General features: G+C 37.2%; 1 protein-coding gene across 1 annotated transcript in view; it reads left to right on the forward strand.

The window, feature by feature from the left end:
• Window positions 1-14453, forward strand: part of TBX15 (T-box transcription factor 15) — a 134414-nt gene that overhangs the window by 94206 nt on the left and 25755 nt on the right. Inside the window, exon 6 of the mRNA XM_049765918.1 lies at window positions 4397-4461. Coding sequence (XP_049621875.1) covers window positions 4397-4461 — 65 coding nt within the window. The remainder of the gene's footprint in view (window positions 1-4396; window positions 4462-14453) is intronic.

Consider the following 14453-nt stretch of genomic DNA (forward strand, 5'->3'; position numbering starts at 1 on the left):
GCAGGGAATGAGCTGGCATATTTTAACACTGATAGTAGCTCAGTTTGGATGCATTTTTAAGCCAGAATGGAGAATCATGGGTGTGGGTAGATAGGCAGACAGGTGCCAAGGCCTACAGACTCTGAAAGTCCATTTTGTGAGTTTGGATTGAGTACTGTGATAGACACTGGAGAGAATAACATGATCCAATTATATGTTAATAAAGGTCCCAATAGTTTCTGTGTAGAAAAAAGTTGAACAATGAAAAGAGAAGAAGACAAGGTCAAGCTGAATATTATTTAGATTAGTTAAGTTAAAAGATGGTGATGGTCGAATTAAGGTGGAAGATAGAGGGAAGGAGCCATACTTGGGTCTAATGATCACCATCATTGTGGAGTAAGATTGAAAAGGAACTTAATTTAAATAAATTATACACATTAATATAAAATATATGACATATATTTTATTTAAAATATTTATATTTAAACTACTTATTCATTAAAATATTTTATTTAAATATATAAATATATAAAATAGATTATACACATTTATTTCTATAACTATTTTTCTATATTTTTATATATATTTCTCTATATATTTATATATTTTTTCTATATATATTTCTATATTGATAGAAATAAATGTGCATAATAAAATAAGCAAGATAGGGGCCGGCGAGGTGGTGCTAGAGGTAAGGTATCTGCCTTGCAAGCGCTGGCCAAGGAAGGACCTTGGTTCGATCTCCCGGCGTCCCATATGGTCCCCCCAAGGCAGGGGCAATTTCTGAGCGCTTAGCCAGGAGTAACCCCTGAGCATCAAATGGGTGTGGCCAAAAAATAAGCAAGATAGATAACATGTGTATTAAACATAATTTTTTCTATTACATATAGACATGTAGTAAGTACATATTTCTATAGCTAATTTCCATAAAATGACCTAGTTCTCTATATTGGAATTATAGGCATAAATTAAACATTCCAGCAATCTTTTTGGTTAGATATATCTTCCTGTGACCTGATTTATTTTTGGTAAAAGCTGTTTTCTTTTTTATGGTCTCAGATTTTATTTCTCTTCCAAATTAATACAGATGTTTTCTGGATGTATGATGATTGTGCAGGATGTAATGTGGTGGCATTTATGTGTCATTATGGTAGATTATGAATCCCTGTTCTTTCAACCTTGCTGGCACCTGCTGTGTGACATCAATTCTGGTCCCTTGGTCCCTTGTGTTTTTATACTCAGAGACTGATGAATTTAGGCTTTTATTCTACTAGTAGACTTCTCTAGTTGATTCTATTCTATCTCAGGTCTCCCTTAGATCTTCTGCTTAACCCATAACACAGAGACAATAGCACTTCCCTTTCAGGCTCACCATGCTTATTGATCCTGGTAGATGAGGCTCTGGGCAACATGGAGATGTGAACTCAGGCCTCTTTCTGTTTCATCAAAGCAGGTGATAATTATATTTTGACATAGTCAACCTATGTGTATATAGAGGTCACCTTGCCATTCTCTTCTCTCTCCAACCCCCCTGGCTTTTGGTTAACATGGAAAGTGAAGGCACCTCTAAGACTTATTGCTTATTTTTCTTTTTTATTGGAGGACACACCTGAGTTTTCAGGACTTCCTCTTTGCTTCATATTCAGGGATCACTCCTGGCAGGAACCTTATGACATGTTGGAGATCAAACTGGGTCAGTTGAGTGCATGTGCCTTTTGCATTGTACTATCTCTCTGCCTCTTGCTTTTCCCCCTTTTATCATCTTCTTTAATCTTCCTTCACTAGGAAGGAGAGGATTTTAAACATTCTTTTTCTATTTGATGAGAGTTCATCTATATCACATCTTTGATTTCCACAAGACAGCAAGTTACAAGTCCCATATATCATTTATATTCCTTCCTAAACGATAGAAATTCTTAATATCTGATTCATTCTAACTTTTAATTTAAGAGTCATGAGACTATTAGAAGTGAAAGAATTCTGGGGCTAAGGATATATTGGTCTATTTCTCCAAAATAGTGCCCCAGTTACCTTTGGTGTCTATTGGCACAAGCATTTATGAGATCATGATTTGATTTATTTTATTAAAATTAATATCTTCTGTCTATAGCATATTGAAACTGCCTAAGCAGAGTAATAAAACAACCCAGCAGCCCCTAAATTCTCCTTGACCTTAATCTGTGTCCTTAGCTCTAGTCAAAAATGGTTTCTTCAGTCTTGAACTTACTTCTTTCTTGGCTACTTTGATGTCCTGCTTCATATAGTCTTTCCAATGAAATACTTTCTTTCTTGTTTTCTGCTTGCAATTTAAATTAATAGATAATCCTACAAGATCTGAATATTTTTATGTGAATCTCTGAGTAATTTAATTAAATAACCATTTTTCCTTTCCTCTTGATGTTTTCCTTTCCTCTGTGAGTTTTGTCACTTTCTATTTTATGTTGTTGTTATCTGTTAATGTTACCTGTGGATTTAATTTAGTTATAAGATTTTTGATGAATGTGGTAGAATTGTAGGACACACAGCCATTCACTGACTAAATGACACTTTACTTGTATTTTCTGTTCTATTGCTCTGCACAAAAAGAGCCTACGTGAGGCACAACCACAATATTCACAACATTCTTGAAATATAATATTCAAAGCCCTTAAGCAAGTACAGAAGTGTTTGTCTATTAATGTTTCATGCAGACTTCTTGGCCTGAGATCCAGTGAACTGTGGAAAAGAAGTTTCCAACCATTTTTCCCAGCCCATGAAGTAGAATAGAATACCATTATATTTACAGGGGTCTGTGTAGGTCCCCCAAAACATAACAGCTCAATGTTATATAAGAAACCCCTACCATAAATGAGTTAGACAGGGTAAGCTGACTTGAAAGAGAAAATAAAATATTATAAGCTTAACTTAAAAAGAAAAGATGGTGTGCAGTTTATTGCTATGGATTAGGGAGGAAGAAAGAACTGATTTTTAAAGTCAGAAACAGAAAAGCAAGGACAGCCTTTAAACTAAATACAGTATTCACATGGCACACGGCAGACACTGAACTTTAGAAAGTCAAATTTTCAGGCTCCTACTCTGGTCTATAAAACAGACATAAACTTTTCTTTGTTACATTATTAGTTCTATATTATTAGTGTGCCATTCTGGAAGTAAGGATTGCTTAGCAAAAATGAAATAAATAAAACACCAACTTTGCACTTTCAAGTCAGAGTCTGTTTATCAGAATCTCACATTGCATTTTTAAGACCTTTAACAACGATGGCTTTGGGAAATTCCACTCTGAGGAAGTGAAATGGAAGAGGGAGTTGGAAAGATTTGCAACATAACAAAGAACATTAGCGGACCTTGTGATAAATTCGACAACGATCATGCCTGAGAAGATTGTCTTTAATCCGCTACAAACTTATTTCTAGAATTGCATTTTATTGAGAGTGCCTTTCCGTCTTTCCTGAGCTCTCTAACCCCTACCCCAAAATCTTGCTGGAGTGTAGTAAACCAATAACATCTAGTTAAGACACAATTATCAAATGCTTCCCATGACCAGTTTGAAAGCAGAAATATTAGAGCACATGTGGACTTTGTTGTTGAAGCTTGTTCTAATGCAGAGCATGAAGGTAATATCTAAGACCATTGCAGAATTTTAGATCAGATGCAATAGAGAATGACTTAAAAACATTGGGTAGGTGTTGAATCAGATAGCTTCTATGGACTTACGCAATGTGTACTATATTATTAATTACTGGTTTTTGGGATGCTCTGCCTGGTGAACATGCCTCTGTTTTTCTAATTTTCTCAATGACTGGATGAGACAAACTGCCTCCAACTTCCTACTTTTAGATTTTTCTTTGAGTAGAAACTTTTGGTGCCCTTTACAATAATATTTTACTTCATTCAATGAGCAACGCTTCAAAGCCACAACTCAAGTCCAATGTGAAACAATTATTGGGATCTATGTGAGTGAAGACGTGTGTTGGGTGGTATGTTTGCATCCACTTGGACATACTGAATCCATTCATTAATTATTTAGGTACTGCTCACTCACTTGTCTTCTCTTTCATTCTGTATGTCACTTCCAGGTTCCTCTCGTGTGTCAAGCACAAGGGACCAGGTCATTGTTTAGTTTCCTCGTTGGTGCCTTTCTTTGTCTAGGCAAGTAATTGTCACCATTTTTGGTCAAGAGAAGTGAGCAAGCGAGTGTTATTGTCACATACTTAGAAAACCTCCAGTTCTAGGGAAGAGTGGTCAGGTTAGTCAGCCACTTGTTGCCAGATTTAATGTCCATTTTAGTTTATATCTAACATTGAAAGGAAAAGACACAAAGATAGAAGTTATTGTTATTTTTGTTAATTTTCTAAGAGCAACCCAAACATAAATAAGTTACTATAAATACAATTCATATTTTTGTTTTAATTTACAGATAACCAGATTAAAAATAGACCGAAACCCTTTTGCTAAAGGATTCAGAGATTCTGGAAGAAACAGGTAAGAAAACCTAAGGGGGAAAAAAACACTTCAATGACAGTTTCTTTTCTATTTGACAGTATTCATCCTTTCCCTCATGTTACATTGATAATGCTAATTTCTGTCTTTTGGAAAAATACTTGCTTTCTTTGTGTCTGTGCTGAGACATGGGAGAAGATAAATTAAAAAATTGCTCCCAAAGATAGTTATTTAAATTTTCTTAGCTGTACATCACTTTAAACCTCAAGTTAACAATACTGATATCAAATATTTCATATTTCTTTCCCTATATCATACTTGATAATTCAGTCACTTGACACAAATATTATGATGATTTCCTATTACAAGTGAATGCTACTTTTGTTTTGATAAGCATCTACAGGTAATTTACAGAACCTGAGCTGATTGAACTCATAATTTATTTTCAGGAAGCAAGAAAATGTTGACAAAGAAGAACTATGATGATAGGGGTCAGAGAGATAGTACAGGGTTCGAGTTGCTTGTCTTGCACCACATATGGTCACTGAGCCCCTCAGGAGTGAACCATGAGTGCCAAGTTGGGAATGCCCCAAACAAAGAATGTATTTGCATGTATATGTGAAGCACAGAGTTTGATCCTTGGTACCACAAATCCTTGGTACCGAGTATATATATATAATACACACACACACACACACATATTACTTGTTTTAGTAAAGAAAGTTTAGGGATCCCCAACTTTGTTGATAATCCATCATTATTATTGTGCTTAGCTTTTTGTTGTTGTTGTTGTTGTTGTTGTTGTTTTTGGGGCCACATCCGGAGGTGCTCAGGGATTATTCCTGACTCTGCATTCAGAAATTGCTCCTGGCAGATTCAGGGGACTCTATGGGATGCTAGGGATCGAATCTGGGTTTGTCCTGGGTCGGCCACTTGCAAGGCAAACGCCCGACTGCTGTGCTATTGCTCTGGCCCCTATGCCCCTATGCTTATATATATATGTATATATATATATAATGTATACATATATGTGTGTAAAAGTTTATAGGACTATTTCTTTTTTATTTAATATTTTTCTGTAAACACCTTGATTACAAATACGATTGTAGTTGGGTTTCAGTCATGTAAAGAACACCCCCCTTCAGCAGTGCAAAGTTCCCATCGCCAAGGTCCCAAATCTCCCTCCTCCCCACCTCACCCCCACCTGCACTCAAGACAGGCTTTCTACTTCCCTCATTCATTCACATTGTTAGGATAGTTCTAAGTATAGTTATTTTTCTAACTGTACTCACCACTCTTTTTTTTTTTTTTTTTTGGTTTTTGGGCCACACCCGGTAATGCTCAGGGGTTACTCCTGGCTATGTGCTCAGAAGTTGCTCCTGGCTTGGGGGACCATATGGGACACCGGGGGATCGAACCGTGGTCCATCCAAGGCTAGCGCAGGCAAGGCAGGCACCTTACCTTTAGCGCCACCGCCCGGCCCCTCACCACTCTTTTTGATGAGCTTTGTGTTGTGACCTGGACCTTCCAGCCCTTCTCTCTTTTGTCTCTGGGAATTATTTATTGTAAAATGTCTTTTTCCGGTAACGCCTTCCCAAATTCTTCCTTTATACCCTTCCTAAATAAAATTAAAATGTTTTTCATGGAGTATGAGGAGAGAACTGAAATGTCTAGGGGAAGCAGATATATGTAAAGATAGTGAATTTAAATGTTCTGTTTTATATAAACCATACTGAAGATACAAATGTAATACATGTGTCTTATACAGTCTGTAAATTTGGGATAACTATTTACTTTCATGATTAAACTATTTTTTTTTAATTTGGTGGTATTTGTTTACTTCTGAATGACACAAATTAGCAGGAGTTATCTTTGTGACTTTCTCTGCAATATTTTTTTTTAATTCCTATCATTAGATAAGAACTGGAGTGAGAATTTGAAGGTTTGGAATGTATATTTTATAAGTGGGAGACACAGGCTTTGTCCCTAGAATTCCATGACTCCCCAAGCTTTGTGTCATGAGTGCTTCCAGAGCACCACCAGGTGTGGTGGTAAAATAAAATTCACTTGTAGGGACCAAGGATGAAATCAATGGTAGATTACTTGTATTCCATGTGTGTAGCCCTGAGTTTGATCCTAAGGATCACAAATTAAACGAACAAACCATAAAATTAGTATTTTATTTAAAATTACTCTGTGAGCATGAAACACAAAAAATGCAATACTCAAAAAAATTCAATACTTTCCATTTTCTTTTTCTAAGAATGGTTCTGGCTATATGAAACTTTGTGATTCCATACAAATCTTATTACAGATTGTTCTAGATCCTTGAAAGAAAACCCCCAGGTTTATGCACAATATAAGTGATCTTGTCATTTAATATACAAAATGATTTATAAAAGAACTTATTTTTGGTTTAAATTGAGTATTTATTTTGTCTGAAAATAAATAGAAGGACATTTCTATGAACTTTACATGAAAGTTGAAAGCACTGTTCTTTTATGAAACTCATCAAATATGTAAATTATACTTATATTTTTCTTAAAAAGATGTTTTATGGTTTAAAGTTCAGACCTAATTATGTTTAGGGCTTACTTTCAGACCTGCACTCAATGATCAATTTTTTCAGGGACTCAAAGAACCATAAGGGTACCAAGGATTGACCCTATGTGTACTGCTCTGGTCCTATACTAAAATTTCTATTACATTGTATTGATCTCAGAACATTTTAAATTTACATGTATTGAGAAACATAAAGTTCACTTGAAATTCAGTAAGTAGTCATATGACAGAACTGATCATTAACTTGCCGGTCAAGCAGCTAGTTAACACTCTCACCATACTAACACCAATAGAGTGACCCAAAGCTAAATACATTTCTGCTCAATGATCCTTTGCTTAAAACAAGATGGTGGCCTTTGTTTTCAAATTTTTAATGAAGAATGAATATCAATCCATTCCATTTCACGTGGACTGCTTTCTTTATTTTAGTCATTTACCTTTCATGTCCTCCTTTTCCGGATACTTTATTTGGGGGTTTTTGAGGACCTTGTTAGTGAAAAGGAATTCACAATAGAAGTTGAACTTTTGAGGCTGGAGAGGTGGCACAAGTGGTTGCGTGTTTGCCTTGCACACAACTAACCTAGGATGGACTGTCGTTAGATCCCATGCATTTCATATGGTCCCCAAGCCAGGAACTATTTCTGAATGCTGTGGTCCCCACCCCCAAAGAAGGACGTTGAACTTTCATAATGAAGTCATTAAAGCACTTAAAATCTCTAGGTTAGAGTTCATGATTGGAGTGGTCTGTGAGTCCCACAGCCTTGTAAGTAAAACTATATGTAGATGAGCAAAAATATATTTTATTTTCTGGTGAGAGAGCTAAGGCGTTTCTTCATATTTTATAAGGGGATCTGAGACTAACAGCTAGACATTTATGCTCTAGGGCCAGAGAGATAGTGCAGTGGGTAGATTGCTTGCCACTTGACCAAATTTGAATCCTCAGCATTTCTTGCTCTTATCCAGAAGTTAAATCACTTAACTCACTTACCTCACTTAACCCACTTAACTTAAAATCACTTCTTATCCATAAAGTTAAATCACTTTGAATCACAACTAAATCTGGCTTCAGGGGCCAGAGTGAAACTTAGCAGGTAGGATGTTTGTCCTGCATGAGGCCAGCTTACCTAGATTTGATCTCTGGCACCCCATTTGGTCCCCTGAATCTGCCAAGAGTGATTCCTAAAACAAAACAAAATAAAACAAAGAAACAAAAAAAAAAGGGGGTGTGGAGAGATAGCATGGAGGTAGGGCTTTTGCCTTGCATGTAGAAGGACGGTGGTTGGAATCCCGGCATCCCATATAGTCCCTTGAGCCTACCAGGAACAATTCCTGAGCATAGAGCCAGGAGTAACCTTTGAGCGCTGCTGGGTGTGACCCACCCCCCACCCCCCAAAAAAAGAATGATTCCTGAGCTCAGAGCCAAGATTAAGCTCTGATCATTGCTATGTATGCTCCCACCTATTATTAAAAAAAGAATGATAAAAAGCAAAAGAAAAGAGAGAAAAAAAAACAGAAACAAGCAAAATCCCTAACAAAAATAAAAAACAAACAGAACCCCCCACCAAACCTACAATCAATCAAACAAGTAAAAAAAAAAATAAAAGAATTTCTGTTCAAGATACACCTAGACTCCAGGGACAGCCCTATTATGATTTTTCTTCAGTTATTTTTTCCCTCCATTTTGTATCTGCAATGGTATTTAGTATTTAATTTTTTTCCCTTGGCATTCCAAAGGTTTTCTTGCCTGTTGATTTCTGTTCTTCGAAGATGGGATTTAGAGCAGAAATTAGACTAGACAGGATATATGAATTCGTAGTAGAACTGTACTCTGACTTGGGGTGTATTTTTTGGTTTGTTTTTCGGTTAACCTTAGTGCTGCTTAGGGCTAACTCTTGGCTCTATGCTCAGGGACCACTTCTGGCAGGCTTGGGGGAGCAAATGGGGTGGTAGGATCTAACCTAGGTCAGCTGACCACATGCAGGGTAAGAGACCTACCTGCTACACTATCATTCTGGTCCAGGGAGACACATTTAACTTTAAGGATAAGACCATTGTTCCTTGAAGAATTTGCTGCTTGTCAGGAAGTCGTGATGACATTTCACTTAGCGAGTGATGAGGTCTTTTTGTCTCACAGGGCTGGAAAAGACCTTGATACATCATTTGGCTTTGATATATGTCCCTCTGATGGCTGGTGAATGTTTTACTGCTCAGGACAGTTATTTACCCTTCTTGAGTAACTTCTTTACTTGAAAAAGATCCCAGAAGTTTGAATTCCTATTAATTCAAAAACTAGTTTTTTTAGTTTAGTTCTTTTTTAAAAGTGCATAAATTATTTTTTTAAAAAATTGTATATCCTCAAGATCTATAGGATATTTTGAGTTTAATTTAGAATGAAATTATAGAAATTATTGGACAATCTATAGTTGAATGTTTACTGTCTTCTCGACCATTTATTAACGAGCTTTCTAACAGTTAAATGAATTTGGATTTTCAGCTGAGTAAATTAAAGCTCAATGATAGTATTTTTTGTTTGCTTTTTTGTTTTTGTTTTTGGGCCACATCCAGTGATGCTCAGGGATTACTCCTGACTCTGAGCTCGGAAATCGCTCCTGGCTTGGAAGGGTGGAACCATATGTTACACCAGGTATAGAACCTAGGTCTCTCCTGGGTCAGCTGCGTGCCAGGCAAATGCCCTACCTCAGCACTATAGTTCAGGCCCCAATTTTCTTAATATGCCTAACAGAGCTGGAAAGGAGATTAAAATCCAAATCTGCTTGACTTCAAAGCTTATGCATGTTGTGTTGTCAGAGAAGTAGTCTGTATTTATCTTTTCCAGAGAGGACAGAAATCTGACTCCAAAATTCTTTGATAATTTAATTTTAATGTTTAAACATTACTATTTAAATTAATATTTAAATTTAATAATTTAATTCTGGATAATAATCAAGCCACCAGAACCTTCTTTTTTTTTTTTTTTTCCTCAGAGGACATATTTATCTTCAGTCTGTCAAGATGTTTTCACTACTTTTCTTTTGCCCTAGGTGGAAGTGTCATATCTAGAGTCCTTAGTGTTTATTCCTAGCTCTGTGCTCAGGAATTACTACTGGCAGACACTGGGGACCAAGTGCGACATTGGGGATTGAATTTGGTTTGGCCACATTTAAAACCAACCTTAACCTCTGTATCATGGCTCACACCCCATGGCACTTACTTTCTTTATCCCTGTTAATGAGGGTTTTCTCATAGATGACAAATTAAATTTTCTTGGAAAGTGAAATAATATGATGTCATCTGTCTTATGATGAGAAAGGGCAAATTATTAGAGAGAAGTCATTTGATTTTCCAGAAATCTGGGACGTTAGATTAAAGGTATTACTGTTTGGGGGCAATTATAGGTGCCCTTGTATTTTTCTTTTTTTATGAAGCTCACAATTTTTTTGTTTTGTTTTGTTTTTTTGGGCCACACCCGTTTGATGCTCAGGGTTACTCCTGGCTAAGCGCTCAGAAATTGCCCCTGGCTTGGGGGAACCATATGGGACGCCGGGGGATTGAACCGCGGTCCTTCCTTGGCTAGCGCTTGCAAGGCAGACACCTTACCTCTAGCGCCACCTCTCCAGCCCCGAAGCTCACAATTTTTTTTTAAATAATTCTGCTTAACTCCTCACTGGCTGATGCAGGATCTGATAAGGTTAAGAATTATGTCATCTTCCCATTGGAAAGAATGATGGATAAAGACATATAGAATTATTCATAAATCTGGGGCTCAGTGGGTCTGTGTCAATTTAGAAAGAACCTACTTCTAACCAGTACTCATCCACATATTGGCTTTCTCATGCTAACAGAGTTTTTATAAATCTAAGATTTTCCTATTTTAGACATGAGATGATTCATACAGAAGAGCATGGTTTGATGGGTTGCATATAAATGTACCCAAAACATATGGATTGTATTTCTTTTAACAACACCAGGATTAAAAATAAGGGGAAAATACTTGGCCAATGTTTTTTGAATTTTTTTTTCAGAACACAAAACATTTTGGTATATTTTAAAGTTACAGAATTTGCCAAACCTCAAACCAAAACATGTTCAGGTTTGTCGATCTCAATCCATCCCAGCATGATCTAGAGACCCAAGAAGTGAGAAAAGAGAGAGAAAAAAAAGGGATGATATAGCCACCCACCACACACTTTCAGTGCTTTGGCCATGTAATCCTTCTACGGAAATGCCATTTGAATGAAGTCTGGCTAACAATAATATCATTTTAAAGTGAGAAGAACTTAGAATAGTTGGAATCCTTATTAGCTGCTGTTTATATTTTAATGTAAATGTATATTCATGGAGAACTACTTTTAGCTTTTAGTTCCATCACTTCTTTTTACATCATGGAAACCAGACTGATCCATGAGACTGCTGAATGTGGAACAAGAAATTCTGGAGGACCTGGTGGCCCGTGTAAAGTTTTGATAAGCCCAGTTGAAGCCTAAAGTTTGGGGAAAATGCTAACTTATTTTAGGGAAATCTTAGGTCATTTGTTCAATCTTTCCATTTATGTTCTTATCTTCAGATAGCTTTATCAATAACCAAACAAGTATTTTAATCTACAGAATATTAGGTAATTTTTTTTTTAAGTTTTCTAAAACCCTCATGGAGACAGAGTGAATTCTCAGGTGTTTGCCACCAGCAGAGCCTTTTCTTGTTCTCCCTAATTCTTCTTTTTTTTTATTGTGACCAATGTGAATAACAAGTCTTCCACAGTTAAATTTAAGGTACAACGTGTTCTCCCTACTTCTTTAGGAAATTCCCATGTCTCACTGAGAGATAGTCACTTTCCTTCATATTTTAGTGATCTAATGACTACTTTTCCTTCTCATGTAATTATGTATTTTTAGGAGTTACCATCAGAATTCTATATATGTTTATATATTCATTGCAACACTATTATAAATAACAAAATCTGGAATTAAATGTGTCGAAGATCAGATAAATGGATAAAAATTTTGGTACATATACTGTATATGCATTTAGTTGACTATTATTTGTTTATAAAAAATGAAATTATGGGGGCCGGGCAGTGGTGCTAGAGGTAAGGTGCCTGCCTTGCCTGTGCTAGCCTAGGACGGACCACGGTTCGATCCCCCGGTGTCCCATATGGTCTCCCAAGCCGGGAACAACTTCTGAGCGCATAGCCAGGAGTAACCCCTGAGTATTACTGGGTGTGAACCAAAAAAAATATGAAATTATGCAATTATACACTGCATCGATGGATCGGGAGGGTTTCATGATGAGTGAAGTTAATTAAAAAGAAAGAGACAGATGCAGAATTATTTCCTTCAGGTTTATGATCTAAAGAAACATAGAAAGAAAATAAGACATGTCCAAAGGCAACAGAAACTGAGAACAGATCTTTGGTAGGAAACTTATCATGGTATTAGAGAATAAGATTCAGGGTGTACTAGGACAATGGTGGAAAGACGAAGAAACTTGGGTGACAGGTGTGGTGTGAGAATGTATAATATATGAAACTCCACCATTAACATTATTGTATATAGTTGATTAAAATATAAATATAAAGCATAAAGTCCACGTGTTGGGTGAGGCCTTCCTAGGCATGGCGCCCCTAGCCCGTTGGCCAGTGGGTCTGAAGATTACAGGGTAATGGTAGAGAAATAATTCACAAGAAGTCAGTTAAAGGGGCTGGCAAGGTGGCGCTAGAGGTAAGGTGTCTGCCTTGCATGCGCTAGCCAAGGAAGGAGTACGGTTCGATCCCCTGGTGTCCCATATGGTCCCCCAAGCCAGGGGCAATTTCTGAGGCTTAGCTAGGAGTAACTCCTGAGCATCAAATGGGTGTGGCCGGAAAAAAAAAAAAGAAGTCAGTTAAAGTTTCATTAGAGTCAGCTTGCTATCTCAGCCATGAACAACCTCTGTGTCAGGTCTGCCTAACTATCTCTTTCTCTCAGGAGCTCTGTCTTTCTCCCTTCCTGATGTTCTCCAAGCTTCCTTGCTGCTTCCTCTCTGGCTCTCCACCTTTTTGTCCATATGCTCTCCCTCCTGAAGGGGTCTTCACTATGTTCAGAACAGGCACCATATGCATTCTGGGCTCTCCATTTTTAGTCCAGCTCAAGAAGGCCATGACTAGCCACCAGAAAGTCAAGGCACTCACCATTGCTATGGTCTACTTGGGTTTTCAGGTCCCTGTTCGGGTGCCAGCTGTAAAATCATTGGACGAGTGTTCCACAAACCCCAGCAAGGGAAAGAGGTTCCCATGTCCCCAATCTGGGTAGAACAAGAGACGTGAGTCCAGTAGCTTTTCTGAAGCAGGAAATAATCCACATACAATTTGGAAAGAATAACAGACCAGAAACCCACACCGAAAGCTGTTCATCCACAAGTCAGCTGCTTCACCATGTGAAACGGTGAACCAAGATGACAGCTTCTCCTCTAGGCTTTTTTTTTTCTCTGACAATCTTTATTGGGAAAACAAGCCTACCTCCAAGAGTAGGGACTAGGCCCACCAAATAGGCCAAGTGAAATCGGGCTAATACCAACATCAAATATCAACATCAAGAGTGGAGACTAGGCCAAATAAAAACTATCTTATTCCAACAGTAAATTACAGTCTAAAAAAAAAAAAGAAAAAGAAAAATGAAGCTTGTATATGTGCAGGAATGGTGTGTGTGTGTGTGTGTGTGTTGTGTGTGTGTTGTGTGTGTGTGTGTTGGGGAAAATACTACTAATGGACTAGTTCTTTTTGGTTTTATTGTATTTTTAATGTTTTTTTGGGGGGGGTTCACATCTGGGTTTACTTCTGGTTTTGTGTTTAGGGGTCACTTCCTGTGGTGCTTGGGTAATCATAAGTGGAACCAGGAATTGAATCAGGGTTGATTGAATATAAACAGACTCCATTACCCATTATTCTCTCTTTAGTTCAGGCTAGTTCTATTTGGAATGAAAAAAACCTACAGAGTTTGTTCCCAGGTATGTCTCTTAAATGGAGGACATTATTTATAAATAAAACTTACTTATCAATTTTTTAGAAATTATGTAGCCTAATTGTGTACCCCTAAAAGGCATCCTATTCCAAAGAGAAGAGAAAAATTTTAAAGCTGAAGAGAAACAAGTAAAATCAAGGGTCTATGTACTGAGCATTATATGGAGTTAGTTGTTCGGACAGCAGCTTTTGGAGGTATATCTGTTCCCATACCTGAAACATTCAATGTGTTCAGCTAGAGAAAGCATTTCAGATAGAAAGACTTTTCACTTTAAAGGGGGGAAAGCAAAGGAGCAGAAGGAGAGAATACTTTGCGGGTGTCTCAACCCACATTTAAAGTGAGAGCCTTGTCTCTGTAAGGAGACGCTGCCAAGATTTTACAGAAAGCCTGTCATCCAGGGAAAAGTTATATAAGCCCAAGAATTTCTGCCAAAGCACCCGCATAAATAAAAATGAGAGGATTAAAATTATGATCTGTTTGACG

This window comes from Suncus etruscus, chromosome 19 (assembly GCF_024139225.1).
Source record: "Suncus etruscus isolate mSunEtr1 chromosome 19, mSunEtr1.pri.cur, whole genome shotgun sequence".
Classification (NCBI taxonomy): domain Eukaryota; kingdom Metazoa; phylum Chordata; class Mammalia; order Eulipotyphla; family Soricidae; genus Suncus; species Suncus etruscus.